This window comes from Nematostella vectensis, chromosome 10 (assembly GCF_932526225.1).
Source record: "Nematostella vectensis chromosome 10, jaNemVect1.1, whole genome shotgun sequence".
In the NCBI taxonomy this organism is placed as follows: Eukaryota; Metazoa; Cnidaria; class Anthozoa; order Actiniaria; family Edwardsiidae; genus Nematostella; species Nematostella vectensis.
The window spans coordinates 10505117-10526960 of record NC_064043.1 but is presented as its reverse complement, the minus strand read 5'-3'; the positions used below and the strand labels follow the sequence as shown (position 1 = coordinate 10526960).

General features: G+C 40.1%; 3 protein-coding genes across 3 annotated transcripts; 1 reads left to right on the top strand and 2 right to left on the bottom strand.

Annotated features, from left to right (window-relative positions):
* The first annotated feature begins 59 nt into the window (after positions 1-59).
* On the top strand, positions 60-21790 carry LOC5519195 (electron transfer flavoprotein-ubiquinone oxidoreductase, mitochondrial). Its single transcript, XM_048733266.1, has 14 exons — positions 60-184; positions 520-621; positions 1320-1472; positions 1803-1879; positions 7042-7123; positions 7499-7617; positions 9061-9138; positions 9501-9647; positions 10104-10169; positions 15098-15175; positions 15264-15314; positions 16717-16809; positions 17135-17303; positions 20860-21790. Exons 1-14 carry the CDS (start codon positions 139-141, stop codon positions 21426-21428), a joined length of 1830 nt encoding a protein of 609 aa, XP_048589223.1. The 5' UTR covers positions 60-138; the 3' UTR covers positions 21429-21790.
* On the bottom strand, positions 1795-6927 carry LOC116617945. Its single transcript, XM_032381173.2, has one exon. It carries the CDS (start codon positions 6117-6119, stop codon positions 3144-3146), a length of 2976 nt encoding a protein of 991 aa, XP_032237064.2. The 5' UTR covers positions 6120-6927; the 3' UTR covers positions 1795-3143.
* Positions 11561-14930, bottom strand: LOC116603043 (dopamine receptor 4). The gene is made up of 2 exons (XM_032363983.2): positions 14773-14930; positions 11561-13432 (listed from the first exon to the last, which is right to left on the bottom strand). Exon 2 carries the CDS (start codon positions 13378-13380, stop codon positions 12157-12159), a length of 1224 nt encoding a protein of 407 aa, XP_032219874.2. The 5' UTR covers positions 13381-13432; positions 14773-14930; the 3' UTR covers positions 11561-12156.
* Positions 21791-21844: the final 54 nt, after the last annotated feature.

The window sequence follows — 21844 nt, the reverse complement described above, 5'->3', positions numbered from 1 at the left end:
CGGCACTTATTCGCCGAATTATGTAACTTCGCAACTTATGCAATATTGGTCAGCGGCATCTGTCAAAGCGCCGAACTTGAACTTTGCTCTGTGTTCATTCACACGAAGCGTTGTAAATGTTGAATTATTTCCAGTAAAATGTGGAGATCAAAGCTACAGTTCTTACGAAATGGCATAGCTGAAGGTATCGTATAATATTTTTATGATATGTTTAAATTATTTTACATTTTTGCTTTTGTTTTGTTGTTGTTTTGCTGCTTGTTTGAATCGTGTCCACGTTGCGTTGTTATTGCCAGGTTAGGCCGTTTAGTACAGAAATCATGAGATTTTACACGTGTTTATAAAATATTGGTCTATAAGCATGACATTCGTCATATCAGTAGCTTTTATTAGCTATTTTATGAGCTACCACCTATTCTGGCGATAGCTCCGTCCTTTCTGCAATCAGAACTGATTTTTACAAAGTAAGTTACAAGTTAAAGCCATTTTAAATTTGGCATGTTGTTGTTGTGTTTCAAGTTACATACGCAAGGAGGTTATGTTCTGGTTCAACTCAGCAATTCCCAAAGATCACAACACACTACACAATACATCCTCGGGAATCGGATCCAAGATGGAAAGGTATTTTTATTATTGAGATGGGTTTTATCGTGCTCGCTTGTATATAGTAGATAACTCTATTTTTGTTTGATTGGTCTTTGTGAATGGGCAAGTCCGGGGTCTTGGATAATGGTTAGAGCTATCCGTTCAAAGTTCACATTTTTTTTTATTACAACATATCGTTTTTGCTATTATTTGTGGAAATCTATTCATATTTTATTCATAAAATTGTTGATGGGAATGCTACATTCTACCATATTGAGTGATGGCTTGCACATAAATTATTTTGTCTCGAACTTGAAATCTTTCAGTGGAAACAAGCCCTTTCAAAGGGAGAAACTCCATGACTGATTGCTTTTTGTTGTTGCCATTTTTCCATCAAAAATCAGAGCCTGCACAAGTTTGCCACCCAAAAAGTTATGAAATTTCTTGGTACCTATTCAAGCACAATGGGCAAAGTCACAAATAAAGTCTGGGTATAGTGGAACCATGATATAAGTGACATTCAAGATATAACAAATACTCTCAATATGACAATATTGATTTACAGTAAGGTCCCAACAACCTAGATTACTGTATTTGGTAAATAATCTTGATTTAATCTCTGTACCTAATTATATGTAAGGTTCCACTCTGTATGGAAATAAAAATGGTGGCTTGCTGACCCTTAACCAGGCCGCCTTTCTAGGTTATAACCTGTTACTTGCTACTCTATTTAGAGGTGGACATGGAGCGCTTTGCAGATGAGGCGGATGTCGTGATTGTCGGAGGAGGCCCAGCAGGGCTGTCTGCTTCAATCAAGCTGAAGCAACTTGCAGAACAGCATGGCAAAGATATTCGTGTTTGTGTGGTGGAAAAGGCATCTGAGATAGGTTGGAGAAATATTTTGTGTTTTTATTAGGTCATCCTGTAAATAATTAAAGCTGCTTCTTTTGCTGTAGTTCTTGACCTATAAGAAGTTAGGGACACTAAGGGTTACAGAGGGATGCCAATTTATGTACAGTATAACTTATAGCAGTAGGATAGATTCGTTGCTACTAGATACTTTCACTATCACTAGACCTGAATGTTGATTGATGTACATATTAAGTAAGTAAGCAATGATATCATTACACTAAGGTTCCATAATTTACAATCCCTATCCTCTTTATACATGATAGCTCTGATCAATCTGTTTTACTGTTTATCATTTTATTTTCTAGGAGGACACACATTATCAGGAGCATGTATAGAAACCTCAGCACTAGATGAGCTCATCCCAGATTGGAAAGAAAAAGGAGTATGAACAATCTACCATATTGCTTGATGTCATATAATATACTGTACTCTATGCTGAGTGCTAAGGTTACACTGGTGGTTCCGGGCTCTATTAAAAGGGGTGGACAAACTGGAAAATGGATAATAATGCAAAAAAAATATACCTCAGAAACTCTGCTGCTTTGATTGGCAGAGCTTGCATAACCTCTTTTTGTTCTCAAATAGGCTGGAAAATAAGTTTTATATATTGTTTTTTTTTTTTAAAGAATATTACTCCAGATAAAAAACAAACATCTGATCTTAAATTTCAAAACAAACCTTATCCTCGATTTCACCTTTTATACTACTGGGTCATTCCACAGTAAACTGTATGTTGTGGAGTCTACATTTGGAGAGATTTGAGACATTATAACTTCTAATTAAGAATGTTTATCTTAATAAAAGTATACTTCTAGGGGAAAGGGGTATAAGTACTACAAACAGTAAGGAAGGGGATATTGCAAAGTTGAAATGCTTCTGAGATATTTGATAATATACAGCCGTTGCGGAGTCTACGCAGAAAAATCCAATTTTTTTAGAAATGAACTTTACCTTAAAAACTCTGTGAACTTTCTGAATATTTTTAAATGGGGCTTAAATAATAAGGAACAACATTCTTCTGGGTTGATTTGAGCAATAAGAATATTTTGCTTTTGTTTTATCTTCTTGGTGAAATTGCTAGTTTTAGATGGACTGGTGCTGTTGCGGAGTCTACGTTGCGGAGTCTACACAAGGGCACTAAACTAGAAATAAGAGAAGAACCACAAAAAATGCTGCTTACTGCACTCAAAAACATAGGAAATATTTTCAAAATGTATTTCATTCATATAGTATAGTTTTATCTCAGCATGTTAGATAGTCATATCCCAGCACAATTAGATTCTAGAAAATTGTTATGGAATCTACTTTTTAGCATCTACAAAAATTATTGGAGTACAATTATTAAGTTTTCTGTAGCAGACACTTTTAATCTTAAATCCAGTTCAACACCAACTCTCTTACAAATGTGGCAACACATTAACAGCTAGTTAAGTTGTCTGACCCTTGCTTTGAGAGACCCGGTCTCTTACCTCATCTAAGTGGGCTCTCGAAGGGCTCATTGCCCTGCAATGCCAGTGGGCAATGTTTCTCATAGTTCAGAACTAAACAGTACTTGGTACTAAATAAGAAACACAATGTACACAAGTACATGTAATAACATGGGTGCTATGATATTATCATTATCTGTAATGATCAGTCAGGCCATTTTATTTTTTTAGCAACTTGAAAACAGCCTCTACCTCATCTAAGTTAGGGACTTCAAAGGGCCCATTTCCCTGCAATGCCAGTGGGCCATGGAATACACACGAGGGGTGGACACTTTCTACATCATCTCTGATTGGCCAGCCAAACTTCTGTGCTCCAACATAATATAGAAACTTGAATGGTATAAGGAATCCATCACTAGATGCATCTAAGGCTCTACCTATGTAGTATTTCTTCACGTAATCCACTGCATAATACTGATCTTTCTCAATGATGCTTGTTTGTGGGGGAAGCAAGGCTTGGTAGTGAAGCTCTAATATCATCTGCTCTCTAACTGCTGGGATGTCAGGATCTTTGCAGAGCATTGGGGCACCAGTGGCCAAGCACCTAGCATACATTAAAAGAAATACACCACAGTCAATTCCATTGGCTTGTTGTGGCAAATCGCCTGGTTTGTTTGATGCAAACCTCCATGTAGCTATGTCCAAACTGCTGTCAGCCTTCTTGAGGACATGCCACATTTTGCACATAGCAGCTTCAGCTGTGGGCTTAATAAATGACCCTGCTAGGCTATCAAGAGCAAATATGGACTTTTCCTTGGGTATAGCTACCACCAGAAACCAGTGGTTACCTCCCGCTGGGCAGCAAGGTGCGATGATAAGATCTTTTTCAAGGAGTTTTCCTTTAGCAGATAATTGGCGTTTGATGATTGATGATTTCTCAAATTGTTCCCAAGGAAATACAACAGTGTTGGGCGAAGCAGTTTGGAGCATTTCAAGGTATGTATCAACAGCAAAGTTGGTAAGAAAGTTATCTTCTTCCTTTGCATGCCCTCCCTGGAGCGAGCTTAGATCATTTGGTGATATGACTCCTTTGCCTTTGAATTTAACTTGACCATTTATAATCCCAGACAATAGCTGTGCCTTGTGAGGGATAGCAGTGACATGACCAGGATTTCTGAATCTAGCCTTAAGCATTGGAGGCAAGCCAAAGTCAGTTGCCAGATTAGGAGCCTTCACTTGGCCTGTCTCTTTTGCTACGACTGATGCTGGCACCCGGTTCGAATTCGTTGCACAGGGTCTGGTTGCAGCTTTTTGTCCTGGATCTTTTTTTACTGCTGCTGGCACTTGCTTTGAATCCTTTCCACTAGGCTGATGAGACAGCGGGCTCTTTGATATCAAGACATGCTCTTGACAGCAATCCTGTTGGGAGAACTGAGAATTCTTAGCCACTTTAATGGTTACCTCATCCACCTTGGCCACAAAGTGAATAGAGTGTGTGGAAGGGATTGCTTTGCAACTGTTCCATCGGGTACTAAGCTTCTCAGTTACCAACCCCACTTGGTCCTCTGAACAGTAGAGAACCCTAATCTTCTTGCACAGTTGTTTTGCTGTGTCTGCAAACTCCTTGGCTGAGGTTACCATCACTCTTGACTGTAGTATTGCCCGCCAAACCACTCTCTTTACCTCCCCACCAATACCATCACAGGGGCCTTTCCCATGCGCAGTCTCAAAAAAATTCCATGTGGCATCACAACCAAAATCCCTTTCATGGTACACCACAATTGACAAGTTGTAACGATTCTTGAACTGCGAGGAGGGACCATCAGACCAGTAGTGGACCTTCTTTACTTCTGTTACTTTGTTAACATCTTCAAGAATCAGAGAGTTGTATGCATAGACAGACGACTTGTCATGAGAGAGTTCGTCACTTACAACAGCATAAGACAAATGCTGCAACTCTCCCTCATCATCCCTATAGTATACCACTGCTGTAAACACTGTCACCATTTCATTGTGCCAATGCGCAGCCATGATCTCTCGTTGATGTTTAAGCTGAAAATTTTCAGCGAAATCTTCGTGTACAATAATTTCTCCAGGTGCCAGTGTTTCTTTGAGGACCGCTAGCTCAATGTACTGACGCCTGATGTTATACACATGTCTTCCAAATGGCTGGAGCTGTACTATAAGATCATCTTTAGCCTCTCCAAGATTGCAGTTAACTTGCACTTTCCTCACTATTCCATCATCAGAAGTCTCCCACTGATAATAGGAGACTGACTGATCTTCATCGCATTCGTCAAACATGTCATTGACTGACCCCTCAACATCACATTTGCTACAGTCTCTTTCCATGCACTTTGCATCATTTGTACTGCACACAGTTTTACACAACATCTCATCAGCCGTCTTGGAAACTCCAGGGACAGCTTTGCTAATTCCACTCAGAAGTAATTCTATGTTCTCGTGATACTTGCAAACACAAACTTCTTGATCTCTTAAGGTAATAGGTAATACTTCTGGTGGCCTGAGGGATGCAAACTTCGATAAACCAATGCTTGTATCTGATTCTCTCTTATTAAACATTTGGTGCACCTCAGCAGTGTTATAAAGCAACAATCTCTTTTGCCTCACTTCTCGCCCCTTGCTAGTTTTTACAGACACACAGTCTTTTTTACCTGGGCACATTCTACTTATGTCATCTCTTCTATAAAATTCTTCAACTTCTTTAATGCTCTTGTCTGACAATGCATCTGATCGCTGCTTTCTGGGATCTTCAGCTGGCTTTCTTTTCTTTGAAGAACTGTCAACTGCTTCAATGACTGACTTTCGTTTGCCTGGTGACATTGCTTGTACAACCTTTGCTAGCATATGAGGCACTTTTGAGGGACTCTTCGGTAAGTGCTTTTGCACTCGTCTCACAGCCTTACCTAAACTTTGGGGACTTTTATAATCATTAGCAGCACTAGAATTTTGTTTACCCTCTCCTTTTCCCTTTACTTTTGCTCTCCAGCGCCTTTGTATTTCTGCCCTCTTTAACCTGTGCTCTGCCTTCTCTTTTTCACTCTTGTTTGCTTTGAATTTAGCATGCTCCAAAGCTTTTCTCTCTCTATCCTTTCTTTGGTACTCTGAAAGCTTTTCTTGGTCACCTTTCAATTTCTCTCTGAATTTTCTGCTTCTTTCAGTACTTGTTGACATATTCAATTCACATTACATGACTAGAAGTGAGTGCAGTAACTATATTACCCACAATTCTCTAAGACATGAGGCAGAGCATGCTCAGTAGTTGCTTAGACCCAGTCCCCTAGGCCCAGTCCCTTTTCAGTACTTGTTGATTCATAACTAGAAGTGAGTGCTGAGAAGCTATATTACCCACAATTGTCAAGGAATGAGGCAGAGCATACTCAGTAGTTGCCTAGGTCCAGTCCCTTACAGTTCCTAGGGCCAAGGTTGTAGACTCCGCAACAAAAATGTAGACTCCGCAACAAAAAAAGAAATTATATTTTATATTTGTAGGAAATACATTTACAATTAACATTTTCTTGATAATGTTACAGTCCTAATAAATTAGAAGTTTACAAACTTTCAGCCAAATATTTATATTTTTGAACATTTTACTAAAACTTAAAGTGCCAAATTTGTTGCGGAGTCTACAGACCTTCCTTGGACAGCAAATTCTGTCACCCCTAAGAAGCACATCCCAGATTCAAAGAATTTTTTTAAAGTAAATCAATGGTAGGTAAGTGTCTATGAAAAGTTCAATGAATGATTTTGGCCTTTCTTTTTTTAACTACAAAATCAAAATGTAGACTCCGCAACAGTCATTTTCCAAATTTGCATAAACAGTTGTAATTTATTCGTAGCTGCCGACTGTTATTTAGAAACAGACACCTGTCGAATAAACTTCAGGCATCACTCTTTAAGTTGATAAGCAAATTAAGTCAGAAATAGTTGATTTCAGAATTTGATGTTCAGGCTCAAAATACTGTGGAATGACCCTACTTGTAAGTACAGTCAATAATGAAATGTATATTTCAAGATCCTCAAGATTATTATATCACTGCATACTTTTTCTCAAGCAAAGAAATGTAACAAGCAAATGTTTCTCATTTTGCCCCAGGCTCCTCTAAACACACCCGTAAAGCATGACAGATTTGCAATACTGACAGAGAAGCAAAGAATCCCTATCCCAATTCTTAAAAGTAAGTACAGTGTCAGGCCCTAACCCTCCATGCACTTCTTGTAACCTTCCATGCACCTTTATTTTTTTATTCATCTGCTATTCTTTTATATGATTCCTACAGTACTTACAGTATATTTCTAAAAGTCTCCCTATTATGTGAAGGAGCAGCCGTGTACAAGCAACATATAATTGGAGATAATTGAGAATTGTGAACAATTATGCTAAGATATATGTTGCTATAAAAATATTAAATATTGAACTTAGCATGAAGTGTAATATTTTTATGTAATTTATGCTACTATAAATTTATTGCCAATAATTGGCAAATTATTTGTCTTTAGCTGTAGTCAAACTTGAGCTAGCTTGCTTTTAATGTGATGTCTTTTGGTTGCAGTTCTCCCCATGTACAACTATGGTAATTATATAGTCAGACTTGGCAACGTCGTGAGGTGGCTAGGTGAGCAAGCCGAGGCTCTCGGTGTGGAAATTTATCCTGGTTATGCTGCCAGTGAGGTACAGTATGCTAGTGACTGTTAAGATGAGCTTTTTTCTCTGTGTACATTACTGTAATATGTAGCTCTTAATCATTGCCTCAAAAAGGGTGGGGGGGCTTGTAAACATTTGATTGTATTTTTCATCTAATTCTTGAGGCCTTGCGCACAGTGTTGCGCATCAGAGCGTAACAAAAATTCTAGCGCTAGGTTTATGATTATAACTTTGATCGCAAGAAAGCTACAGTACTCTCTATTTATTTTATTGGAATAACATTTGTCTAATGTGCATCTCGAATCCAAAGTTAGAGATAGTAAAACTTTCAAAAACATTTAAAAACAAAGTAAATAAAAACAGTGCCATAAAAACCCGCCATTTTAAAGCCCATTTTTTATGAACATTGCTTTTTTTGTAATTTGATCAATCTCATAAATGGAATGCACTTAAAATTCTCTTTAAGATGCTGTCCTTTTTATAGAAAGAGGAAAAGAAATGTGAACAGACGGAAGTGTTAGAATTTTTATCGACAATAGAAAACACAAACGTCAAATTACGTTGCACCTTTTTTTTGCCTTATTTTGCCCTTTCTGCCCTTTTGCTTTTTGCCAGGTTATACTGCCCTTTTCGCCCATCATTGCGCCCTTTTTGCCTTTTTTCTAGACGTAATTCCATAAGAAAGTAATGGCGTTGGGAGCCTGTTGACATAATTTGAAATTCCTTGTGATATACCTACTTTCAATTCTTGCTTCTTCAAATCTTGTTATGCAAGACAAATTTGCCCCGTTCAAGTATGAATATTGCAAACTTTAATAGCATGGAGAAATATACATTCCATAACAAAAATAATTTTATTGTTCAATAATAGAGCTCTCTAATCTGAACTCCGAAGCTGGAAATATTTTGAATTCTTATGGAAGGATGCTAGAGAGATAGGGCAATAGTGCAAAAAAAGCGAAAAAAGTGCGCGATAGGGCAAAAGAAGGGGAAAAAGGCAAAAAACAGGCCAGGCCAAAAAAAAAATGTGATAGAGCAAAACTACATAGGCAAAAAAGGTAAAAAACATGTTTGCAGCGTTGAAATGTTATGGAGCACTTTGTGATAACTAATAATAGTGTCCCTCCATAGACAAAAATATTTTTTATTTGGTTAGAAAATAGTATGACTATTTTTAAAAACTATGATAATCAACTTTGTATTCCAAAATCCGGATACATATAATGACAGAAATAGTTATAGTGAATCTAAAACAAAATTTGGAGAAAATTCCTTGTTGAGCGTTGACTTTCAAGTAAAGTATTTGAACCCTCCTCGTCTTGAATGCTGAAGTGTTCTGCTTGCCTCCATTCTGACAAAAATTATTTTTTTTGGCATAAAAAACAAAGAAGACTATTATTACTGTTATTTGTTTTGACATTATGTTTCATGTTTAGGTTGCTGCATCATTGTTTGTTTCTCTTTTCTTAGATCCTTTATCATGAGGATGGAAGTGTAAAAGGCATAGCCACTAATGATGTTGGGGTGGCAAAGGATGGATCCCCTAAGGTTGGTCTTTTACAAATATTCTACTTATGAGCTTTTAAAAACCAAACCAAATACTATGCACATACAGTACTGTATGAACTAATCATTGGAGAGACTGCAATGAAAGATAAAGTACATAGTGCTGAGTGAGGGTAGAATGCTTGAAGGCCCAGTTGTTTATACTTTATGATAATTTTAATTACTCTTAAAAGAGTAACAAATCCTGCCTTGCATCCTACAGTATAAAGCTTCTGGAAACTGTCATTTTGACAGCCCAATATTTTCAGATTAGTGAAATCAACTCCATAAATTATCTTAAGAACAACAATAACATCCTCAAATGATGCAGCTAAGGGATGTACTGTATGTATCATCATATCCAGGATACGTTTGAGCGTGGTATGGAGCTACATGCAAAGGTCACTTTGTTCAGTGAGGGTTGCCATGGTCACCTTGCTAAGGGCCTTTACAAGAGGTTTAATCTTCGCGAGAATTGTGATGACCAATCATATGGGATCGGCCTGAAAGAGGTACAGAGTAGTTGTACACAGTAGTTTTTTTACCTCATGCAATTTTGGACACAAACAAATACATTTACAACACCCAGCTTTGTTTGTTTTATGAATTAGAGTATGAGGATATTGTATGTATAACTCATCGATAAATAATTTTCAGATCTTTGAAATCTAAGACCTTATTTCCAGTGGCTTCACAACTCAAGGGTGGGAAGATTGTGTTTTAAAAAAATCATTTGCATACTTGTCTTATTCCCTCTGGCAAATTTAAAGAAGAAACTCCTCAACATAAGTTCTGATAAACTCAAATCAACTCAAATTTGTAAGCTATAGCGAAACATATGTCATAAAAAATGGGGGAAAACAGAGCACAATTAAAATCTATTAATTAAAACCCCACGATTGGATTGCCTACCATTTCACGTACATAACTCTCAGGAAAATGATTTTGCAATAACTCTTTGTTCAAAGTTGTGGGAAGTTGCACCTGAAAAGCACAAGCCTGGTACTGTTGAACACACTGTGGGATGGCCACTGGTAAGTCTTCATACCGTACTGTTATTAGCTCATTCAGTACTTGCCATTTGACTGTGTGTGAAAAACACACTATAGAATAGTCAGATGTAGCACAAGCCTGGTAATGTAGAACACACTGTAAGATAGCCGCAAGTAAGTCTTCATGCGGTACTGTTATTAGCTCATTCAGTACTTGCCATTTGACTGGGTCGGAAAAACATGACACCTGTCTTCGTTAATCATAAGCATATTCAGAGCCTTTTACTTGACTGGGTCATCAGAGATACTGTTATAATTCCTTTAATAATGATAATAATAATGATGATGATGGCGGTGAAGATAATAGTGATAATAATAGTTTTTTACTTATAAAGAGAAAAATTTATTAATGCCGTTTACAACCATAATTAGATGCAGATATCAGGATGTTAGATAACCATTAAGTTGTTAGGCAACCTTCCTGAGCCCAAGTAGAGCAATGACATTGAAATGTGACATCTAGATTTTACAGAATTTTGAATTGCTTATTCTATATATTCTGATTTCGTGATCTCATTTTGTTTTTATTTATAAGGTGATGTTACACGCGACGTTTGCAACATCGTTTTTTCGCGCAACAAATGACGCCACCATTCTTGGGGTACATGTTACACGGATCGTTTTGCAACATCGTTTGCACCAAAATTCTAGAGCCAAGGCTCTGCGCGCCCAAATTTTGTTGACACGACCTCGTTTGCATGCCTAAAACAAGATAGATTGTGGGATTTGTTGCACGAAAAAACGACGACGGGATGTAACACGGATCGATTTTTTCATAATTCGTCATTTTTTGTTGCAAGATTTTGATCCTGATTCAAAATCCTGCAAGATGTTGCAAAACAAAATGTTGCGTAAAAAACGTGGCGGAAGACCATGTTACACGGCAATCGTTTTTTCGTGCAGCATGTTGCGCGAGAAAAACGATGTTGCAAAACGACGCGTGTAACATCACCTTTAGTAGATGCTCTATAGATTTAAAAACTTTTTTGATCGATTTTCATAAATATGCTATGCTGATGTCACGTTTTGTTGCCATTCTGTTTCTCTTTGCAAGAAAATGTTTGTCTGATAATTTGGTCATCACAGCTGCACTGATTCAAAATATAAGAATTGCCACGGAAAGTGCCCCCCTACCGAACAGAAGAACCGCCAAAAGTGGTTACCAATAGGGTACTGTTAAGATGGCGCCACCTTAATTGTTTTTACTTTCTTTACCAGTTGGTGCACAAAGCTTTTGAACTATCTAGGGATGATCGCAAAAGCGCGAAATGTCCAAATAAATCATACGCGTTATCAAGGCATTTTCTCGCAGAGGTTATGCAAGCGTTTAACAATGGGCGGACGAGTATTTAAACGGAAAGCAAACCAACAAGTGAGGACAAATTTGGTTATTTTATTCTCTAACAAGTATTTTGGAGTGAAAACGAACCAACAAGTGAGGCTTAATTAATAGGTTATTCTTTTCTCTAACATTTTGCCATCATACAGCCTCAAAATCCTGACGTTGCGCTTAGTGGAAAACTAAGAATGTAACATAAGATCTATTTTTATTTCGTAGCAAAGACGACGATGATTACTAGGTTTCACGCCTGTGTGATTCGTTTTCAATACCTAAACTAGTCATTTTACAAAAGGTTATTTTAAGTGATTCGACCCAGATTTTGTCATCCAGTTATTTTACAAAAGGTTTTTTTCTATTTATTATTTAACCCAGCCCCGATCATGATCGAAAAAAGCAATACAATGATTAACAGAAAAATCAGCCGAGACTCATTTTAAAGCCATTTTTTCCGCATCCCTGATATAAGATAACAAAGATCTGACAAAAACATTTATAGAAGTAAAACGTCCCTGTCCGGATGTGTACGAAAAGCAGATTTAGTATGTACATGTCCTCTCAAGCCGGGCTCGAGACCAAGTTTATCTGTGTATCTGAAGCAAGGCGAAACGCATTATCTCCGGTTCTTTCCTACTGACTAAGATCTGATGTTCTTGTTTGGGTCGTACTCTTGTTATTATTATTCATCTCAATCGCACTTTCCGGCGTTGATCTAAAACAGTTAGGGACCATCTGCTTTAGCCTTTTTCTGAAGGCGGTGATTCCAGCGGCATAAATAACTGGGTCGAGCGCGGAACCAAGCGTCATGATAGCGTGTAGCCAGCTTTTTGAGTATCCATCCAGTCGATAACCGTGTGCAAGAAACACTATATTAGATATCGCACATGGAGCGTAGGAGAGCATGTAGACCGCGGAAACCAGGGCGAATGTTTTAGCAGCTTTATTTTCACGGCGGCGATGCTTATTCAAAGGTGTAATTCCGTGGGAGGTGTTTGTTTCTTTTTGGTCCTGACGACTGTTCATAGGTGTTTCGTTTACCGAGTTGAGAGATGCCGCTAGTGTTTCATCCTGATGGTCGTTGGTTTTTTCGTTGCCGTGTGGGATGGCTCCGTTGGAGCTTTTGCCCTTTTGGTGAGAGTCTTCCGTTTGTGTGTTTTCCTGTGAGGCGCAAAGTGCTGCTGGGATCTGGGTCTCTCTCTGGTCTACTGCCTCTGCCTTTCTGTCGTTTGCTGCTGCTGGTATTTCTTTTCTGACTTTGATGTGGCGCTCTGCACTCGATGGTGCGATTTCCAGTGGAGCCGGTACCAGGGCGGCGATATTTCTAATGTGACGGTAAGCAGCTCTTGTGATGTTTGAGTAACAAAAGCTGATCACAAGCAGAGGGAAGAAGAAGGCAAAGATGGAAACCACAGCGTGAATGTGATGGTTTGCTTTTCCATCTTCCACCATCGACAGGGCCACGCCAGTGATGGCCGAAAAAACCCAAATGAACAGTACGACCAATATGTATCGTGCTTTATTAGCAAGTCGCTGGTATGCGAAACCATGAATTATCACTAGGTATCTGTCCATCGACAGTGCAAAGATATTTAGAGCGGGTACCAAATGTATATACAGCCAAACAAACGTATTAGATGTTGAGAATATATTCATTACATTTCCAACCACGCCCACCACAAGGTTACTGACCGCTAAAGACGCCACGAGAATGTTAGGATTCGTCCGAAGGCTTGGCGTGCGGTACAGAGTCAGCAGAAGTGAGAAGTTGCCAGCGATCGCAAGTAGAACTACTAAAACACACACCGTAGTCAGGCTGGTGTCCAGATGGTGGGATGATGTTCCGTGCGTATTCATCGCTTGCTTTATGTAATTGCTCTTCCCTGATGCTCGCTCCCCTTGTAAATGACTTGAAAAGTGAAAACACTCTGTTTATGAATCTCATTGCAGCTCCTGATTGGTTGTATAGCGGGTCTATTGCTATGATGACGCAAATCTTATTCGTTGGATCAATTAATATTCTGACTAAATCCATTTGGTTGGGAACATAGACTTCAATATGAGTGAGAGTTTCTAAATTTGACCACCTTTCGATTTCTTATTGTTACTATAAGAAAAGGTTTCCTTTTCATTCGGTTGTGAACAAAGACTTCAAATTAATAGAGACTTTCTAAATGGGTCCACTTTTCGATTTCTTTTTTTTTTTTTTAACCTTTTACCTTTACTTGTCCATTTTGTTGTAAACAAAGGCTTCAGATTAATCAGGACTTTCTAAATTCATCCACCATCTGAATGCTTGTATCTTTTTTTTTTTTTTACATAAAAACTGTCTTTACTTGTTCATATGGTTGTGGACAAAGGCTTCAAATTACAACACTATCTAGATTAGTCTATTTTGTTGTAAACAAAGGCTTCAGATTAATCGAGACTTTCCAAATTCATTCACCATCTAAATGCATGCATCTTGTTTTTTTTACATAAAAATTGTCTTTACTTGTTCATATGGTTGTGAACAAAGGCTTCAAATTACAACACTTTCTAGATAAGTCCATCTTTACTTCCACACTATAGTCCTTTACTACCTGCAGCGTTGAGCAAGCATGTCCGCTACTTAATGTAGGTTGGTAAGGAAAAACAAATTTCTTGTCACAAACTGTTATTTAGACTAGCCGCCTTGTAGGTGACGACTACCTCGTAATAGAGGTAAGCCAAATGCAAATTAAATTGAATATACACCTATTTCAATAAAGGTTGTCAGTGCGAATGGCAAATGCCGATTGGCAAATGGAAGTTCTACGACCGAAAGTAACCATAAGTCTCGATTAATATGGATAAATAAAAACAATTATCTATTAAAGATAACCAAAGTTTGGCTCTGACATTGCTTGACTTTATTTAACACCTTTATTTTTACGAATAATTAGTCGTCAGTGCCATTTGCACTGACAACCTTTTGTAAAATAGGTGTATGTTATATTTTCGTAACTACGTAGCTACCGTGCTGGTTAGGATTTTAATTATCGATCGATGAAAAAAATATGAAACGTTAATTAATGGAGAAATGCAAATTTTGAATGTTGTATCATGATAGCCATATGTTAGCTAAATCAAGTTTGTAAGATATGGTCCATGCTAGCTCTCACATGAAATATGTATTTTTCTGAAAAAAATTTTGATTGCAAAGTGCAAAACCATTTTAACTCGAAGCAATTCATTTATCAACATTTACATGTTTTGTTTTGTTTTCACCTGCGAGTGGTGGTTGCCGAGATCCGTTGTACCGAGGAGGATGCCTTCTTTCCTTTCTCGTACTGTTTTCTCCGAGTCAGGAGGCTTCAAGTCGAATATCACAGACCCAAAGTCCGATATATAATAAAGAAAAAACAAAGAGGTGTTGTAATTATCTCTACTAATAAAGACTATAGACAATAAAGCATTAATCTCAAAGCTGGCAACATACCTTATATTCCCCCAAGTTTTTTTTTTTTTTTTCTCTAAAAGGTCCTGATTTAGTTCTAGCTTTAGGGAATAAAAAAAGGGAATCAAGCTAACCAAGGTTTTTCCACCTGAACAGGACAAGGACACTTATGGTGGCTCGTTCATCTACCACTTGGAAGGCGAGGGGGCGCCTCTCGTGTCGGCAGGCTTTGTAGTAAGTATACTCAACGAAAATGCCAGAAAATAAGTAAATGCAATCAAAAGATCAGAAAATGTGACCCATACTGTTTTCTTCCGCTCAGGTGGGGCTGGATTATCAAAACCCCTACATGAGTCCATTCAAGGAATTCCAGGTAAGTTTACTATACGTCGGTTTCTTGAAGCTTGTTTTTGGTATCTACTAATGTAACGAAGAGAAAATTTCCAAGTCTGCTGTCAAGCAATGATACATGCGTTTGTATACCGTCATTTTTCTTTGGGTGTTTACCCCCTAAATAGTCGCGCAGCTAGAACACAGGTAGCCCATGCAATGGTTGCTTGTTCGAAGCTCGGAATTCGGCTGTTCGGAGAGGTAACAAGCAAAGCGATTTTTTTATGAAATTTTGCCAAAAAATGCCTAAAAACTTAGAAATTGCCTTGTTGTTGTCAAATATATGTGTGGCGGTAAACGTTGCAAGAAAGAGTAAAATTCCAACACGTCATAACTGTAACACGAACGATTTTATTCTACAACTGCGATAAAGACGGTACTAACGGTGATGACGGTATGTCGGTAATAACGATAGTGACGATAATGACGGTTGCTGCGATAAACAACAGGAAAATACCTAAATACAAATACGTTACAAGCAGGCTGAATGTTCTACAAAGTACGGCGACGTTACGTATACAGATAATTTTACGAATGCTAGCAAATTAACGGTACTAACGGTGATGACGGTATGTCGGTAATGACGATAGTTACGATAATGACGGTTGCTGCGATAAACAACAGGAAAATACCTAAATACAAATAAGTTACAAGCAGGCTGAATGTTCTACAAAGTACGGCGACGTTACGTATACAGATAATTTTACGAATGCTAGCAAATAAACGGAACGAGATACTTACAAATGATGTGATCTCTTTTAGACCGGTGAACTGTGCTAAAAGCGACGGTAATTTACATTGATTTATACTAAGAATGTGTGAACGCAAAATAAACAAATGGAAAGAGAAAAGCAAAGAGAAAATAATGCTATTGTTATTGTTATTAAATGCTGCGGAATGTCGCAGTAATAATATGTGTAATACACGCTTTTAGATGGTTTCTTAACGCGATTTATAATTCCCTCCTCCTACTAAGGAAAGAAACAAGGTTGGAGGCGCAATTTTCGTTAGCACTCAAATACCGTCGAAATGCGCGAGGAAAAAAAAAACAAACGGGATTTGAGTGCCACCGAAAATGGCGCCTCCAACCTTGTCTCTTTCCTTAGTAGGGTGAGTGAAGCTGTATAATTCGCGAAAAAAAACACCCCCCAAGTCGTTATTAGACATACATTTGACAACAACAATAGATGTTCTTAGTTTTAAGGCAATTTTATTGCAACGTTTAACAAAAACCGCTACTTTATAAAAAAAATGAAGGAGTTGTTCACCATTACGAGGATGTCCGCCTTTACGAGGGTGTCCGCCATTACGGGGTTGGACTTTATCACTATCAGCTTACCAATGCCTGACGGTATTATTCATGTTCGAGTGCTTTATTATTTAAGCGGTTCAAGAACCACCCAGCCATCCGTCCGACATTCGAGGGGGGACACAGGATATCATACGGCGCCCGAGCACTGAATGAAGGAGGCTTCCAGGTGTGTTAACAAATTACAGCCGGAATTGTAGGCAAATACGCTATAGCGTACGTACACGGAATTGATCGCAGTTTTGTATAGCATGTACTATAGCATGATGGAAGGACCTGGAAAGGGTTGGAAGAGCAACAAAAGTCGAAGGAACACAAACCCTCCCCCCCCCCCTTCTGGATGATTACTTCTACATTTATTTTGTTCGATCAACGTTTCGAATGTGCTTTCAACAGTCTGTGCTATTTCAACTACAACAAACGCCTGAATGTCCTGAAACCAGTCGGATCCCTTTCAAAGCACTCGTTATAGATGTACTATGGTTGATTTACAGAGTATCCCCAAGCTTGTGTTTCCCGGTGGTGCACTTATGGGCTGCAGTCCTGGCTTTATGAACGTCCCCAAGATCAAGGGAACGCACAACGCCATGAAAAGTGCGATGGTCTGTGCCGAAGCGGCATTCGAGGCTCTCACTAGCGAGACCAACAAGGATGGTAGCCAAGGTATGTGGCACTAACAACTAGCCACTAGGCTTGTTTCCAGGCAGTGACAACGAGAAAACCTGGTTCTGATACGAGCTTTTGAATCCCTTACCTCCCCTAGGCTTGTTTCCAGGCAGTGACAACGAGAAAACCTGGTTCTGATACGAGCTTTTGAATCTCTAACCTCCCCTAGGCTTGTTTCCAGGCAGTGACAACGAGAAAACCTGGTTCTGATACGAGCTTTTGAATCCCTTACCTCCCCTAGGCTTGTTTCCAGGCAGTGACAACGAGAAAACCTGGTTCTGATACGAGCTTTTGAATCTCTTACCTCCCCTAGGCTTGTTTCCAGGCAGTGACAACGAGAAAACCTGGTTCTGATACGAGCTTTTGAATCCCTTACCTCCCCTAGGCTTGTTTCCAGGCAGTGACAACGAGAAAACCTGGTTCTGATACGAGCTTTTGAATCTCTTACCTCCCCTAGGCTTGTTTCCAGGCAGTGACAACGAGAAAACCTGGTTCTGATACGAGCTTTTGAATCTCGTATCTCCCCTAGGCTTGTTTCTAGGCAGTGACAACGAGAAAACCTGGTTCTGATACGAGCTTTTGAATCTCTTACCTCCCCTAGGCTTGTTTCCAGGCAGTGACAACGAGAAAACCTGGTTCTGATACGAGCTTTTGAATCTCTTACCTCCCCTAGGCTTGTTTCTAGGCAGTGACAACGAGAAAACCTGGTTCTGATACGAGCTTTTGAATCTCTTACCTCCCCTAGGCTTGTTTCTAGGCAGTGACAACGAGAAAACCTGGTTCTGATACGAGCTTTTGAATCTCTTACCTCCCCTAGGCTTGTTTCTAGGCAGTGACAACGAGAAAACCTGGTTCTGATACGAGCTTTTGAATCTCTTACCTCCCCTAGGCTTGTTTCCAGGCAGTGACAACGAGAAAACCTGGTTCTGATACGAGCTTTTGAATCTCTTACCTCCCCTAGGCTTGTTTCTAGGCAGTGACAACGAGAAAACCTGGTTCTGATACGAGCTTTTGAATCTCTTACCTCCCCTAGGCTTGTTTCTAGGCAGTGACAACGAGAAAACCTGGTTCTGATACGAGCTTTTGAATCTCTTACCTCCCCTAGGCTTGTTTCTAGGCAGTGACAACGAGAAAACCTGGTTCTGATACGAGCTTTTGAATCTCTTACCTCCCCTAGGCTTGTTTCCAGGCAGTGACAACGAGAAAACCTGGTTCTGATACGAGCTTTTGAATCTCTTACCTCCCCTAGGCTTGTTTCCAGGCAGTGACAACGAGAAAACCTGGTTCTGATACGAGCTTTTGAATCTCTTACCTCCCCTAGGCTTGTTTCCAGACAGTGACAACGAGAAAACCTGGTTCTGATACGAGCTTTTGAATCTCTTACCTCCCCTAGGCTTGTTTCTAGGCAGTGACAACGAGAAAACCTGGTTCTGATACGAGCTTTTGAATCTCTTACCTCCCCTAGGCTTGTTTCTAGGCAGTGACAACGAGAAAACCTGGTTCTGATACGAGCTTTTGAATCTCTTACCTCCCCTAGGCTTGTTTCTAGGCAGTGACAACGAGAAAACCTGGTTCTGATACGAGCTTTTGAATCTCTTACCTCCCCTAGGCTTGTTTCTAGGCAGTGACAACGAGAAAACCTGGTTCTGATACGAGCTTTTGAATCTCTTACCTCCCCTAGGCTTGTTTCCAGGCAGTGACAACGAGAAAACCTGGTTCTGATACGAGCTTTTGAATCTCTTACCTCCCCTAGGCTTGTTTCCAGGCAGTGACAACGAGAAAACCTGGTTCTGATACGAGCTTTTGAATCTCTTACCTCCCCTAGGCTTGTTTCCAGACAGTGACAACGAGAAAACCTGGTTCTGATACGAGCTTTTGAATCTCTTACCTCCCCTAGGCTTGTTTCTAGGCAGTGACAACGAGAAAACCTGGTTCTGATACGAGCTTTTGAATCTCTTACCTCCCCTAGGCTTGTTTCTAGGCAGTGACAACGAGAAAACCTGGTTCTGATACGAGCTTTTGAATCTCTTACCTCCCCTAGGCTTGTTTCCAGGCAGTGACAACGAGAAAACCTGGTTCTGATACGAGCTGTTGAATCTCTTACCTCCCCTAGGCTTGTTTCTAGGCAGTGACAACGAGAAAACCTGGTTCTGATACGAGCTTTTGAATCTCTTACCTCCCCTAGGCTTGTTTCTAGGCAGTGACAACGAGAAAACCTGGTTCTGATACGAGCTTTTGAATCTCTTACCTCCCCTAGGCTTGTTTCCAGGCAGTGACAACGAGAAAACCTGGTTCTGATACGAGCTTTTGAATCTCTTATCTCCCCTAGGCTTGTTTCTAGGCAGTGACAACGAGAAAACCTGGTTCTGATACGAGCTTTTGAATCTCTTATCTCCCCTAGGCTTGTTTCTAGGCAGTGACAACGAGAAAACCTGGTTCTGATACGAGCTTTTGAATCTCTTACCTCCCCTAGGCTTGTTTCCAGGCAGTGACAACGAGAAAACCTGGTTCTGATACGAGCTTTTGAATCTCTTATCTCCCCTAGGCTTGTTTCTAGGCAGTGACAACGAGAAAACCTGGTTCTGATACGAGCTTTTGAATCTCTTATCTCCCCTAGGCTTGTTTCTAGGCAGTGACAACGAGAAAACCTGGTTCTGATACGAGCTTTTGAATCTCTTACCTCCCCTAGGCTTGTTTCTAGGCAGTGACAACGAGAAAACCTGGTTCTGATACGAGCTTTTGAATCTCTTACCTCCCCTAGGCTTGTTTCCAGGCAGTGACAACGAGAAAACCTGGTTCTGATACGAGCTTTTGAATCTCTTACCTCCCCTAGGCTTGTTTCTAGGCAGTGACAACGAGAAAACCTGGTTCTGATACGAGCTTTTGAATCTCTTACCTCCCCTAGGCTTGTTTCTAGGCAGTGACAACGAGAAAACCTGGTTCTGATACGAGCTTTTGAATCTCTTACCTCCCCTAGGCTTGTTTCTAGGCAGTGACAACGAGAAAACCTGGTTCTGATACGAGCTTTTGAATCTCTTACCTCCCCTAGGCTTGTTTCTAGGCAGTGACAACGAGAAAACCTGGTTCTGATACGAGCTTTTGAATCTCTTACCTCCCCTAGGCTTGTTTCTAGGCAGTGACAACGAGAAAACCTGGTTCTGATACGAGCTTTTGAATCTCGTATCTCCCCTAGGCTTGTTTCTAGGCAGTGACAACGAGAAAACCTGGTTCTGATACGAGCTTTTGAATCTCTTACCTCCCCTAGGCTTGTTTCTAGGCAGTGACAACGAGAAAACCTGGTTCTGATACGAGCTTTTGAATCTCTTACCTCCCCTAGGCTTGTTTCTAGGCAGTGACAACGAGAAAACCTGGTTCTGATACGAGCTTTTGAATCTCTTACCTCCCCTAGGCTTGTTTCCAGGCAGTGACAACGAGAAAACCTGGTTCTGATACGAGCTTTTGAATCTCTTACCTCCCCTAGGCTTGTTTCTAGGCAGTGACAACGAGAAAACCTGGTTCTGATACGAGCTTTTGAATCTCTTACCTCCCCTAGGCTTGTTTCTAGATACGTACGAGGACCGCCTGAAGGAGAGCTGGGTGTGGAAGGAGCTCTACGCCATGCGTAACATTCGGCCATCCTTCCATAGTAAACTGGGCTTCTACGGAGGCATGCTCTACACCGGAATCTTCTACTGCCTCCTCCGCGGCAAGGAGCCATGGACGCTGCACAACCCCAAACCAGACCACGCGAGCCTGAAACCGGCCAAGGAGTGCACCCCTATTGAATACCCCAAACCGGATGGCGAGGTATCCTTCGACCTTCTTTCGTCTGTGGCTTTGAGCGGGACGAACCACGATGGCGACCAGCCACCGCACCTCACCTTAAGGGACGATACCGTCCCGGTAAAGCGCAACCTGGGCGTATTCGATGGACCGGAGCAGAGGTTCTGTCCAGCGGGTGTATACGAGTATGTCCCCTTGGAGAAGGGTAACGGGATGAGACTACAGATCAATGCACAGAACTGTGTGCATTGCAAGACGTGTGACATCAAAGATCCGAGTCAGAACATTAACTGGGTGGTGCCCGAGGGGGGCGGAGGCCCGGCTTACAATGGCATGTGAATTGGCCTTTACAGTCGAATAACTTTTAATGTTTTTAATTTAAGGCTTCGTTTCGGTAAAGCACCTTTCCGTTTTTTTTTCCATAAGGCCGATATGTACATACAATGTGCAAATAAATCACTTGATCGGTCATTGAACGGTGAATACTGCTGCGAAAGTTTTTTTTTAACTAAGCCGGTTGTTAATTTTATCGCATCTCTCTGGTCTATTGCGGTGTATCATAAAAAATGTGTAAACGGATTCAGGATTGTTTATAGATGAAAAAATGACTTGAGCGTTGGTTAAGTTACGTTTCTCTCTTGACTCGACCTTACGCCCACTTATAATGTATAAAGTAACAGAAATAAACCAGAATATATTTATCTTAGACTCGAGTTTTAACACAGAACATGACGATAGTAAGAAGGGGAACAAAA

Bases quoted from the DNA above. Each gene is read 5' to 3' on its own strand.
- LOC116617945 (XM_032381173.2), bottom strand. From the start codon at position 6,119: ATGTCAACAAGTACTGAAAGAAGCAGAAAATTCAGAGAGAAATTGAAA.
- LOC5519195 (XM_048733266.1), top strand. From the start codon at position 139: ATGTGGAGATCAAAGCTACAGTTCTTACGAAATGGCATAGCTGAAG. The intron at 1,880-7,041 runs GTATGAACAATC...ATTTTGCCCCAG, and splicing joins CAGATTGGAAAGAAAAAGGA to GCTCCTCTAAACACACCCGT. The intron at 17,304-20,859 runs GTATGTGGCACT...TACCTCCCCTAG, and splicing joins CAACAAGGATGGTAGCCAAG to GCTTGTTTCTAGATACGTAC.
- LOC116603043 (XM_032363983.2), bottom strand. From the start codon at position 13,380: ATGAATACGCACGGAACATCATCCCACCATCTGGACACCAGCCTGACT.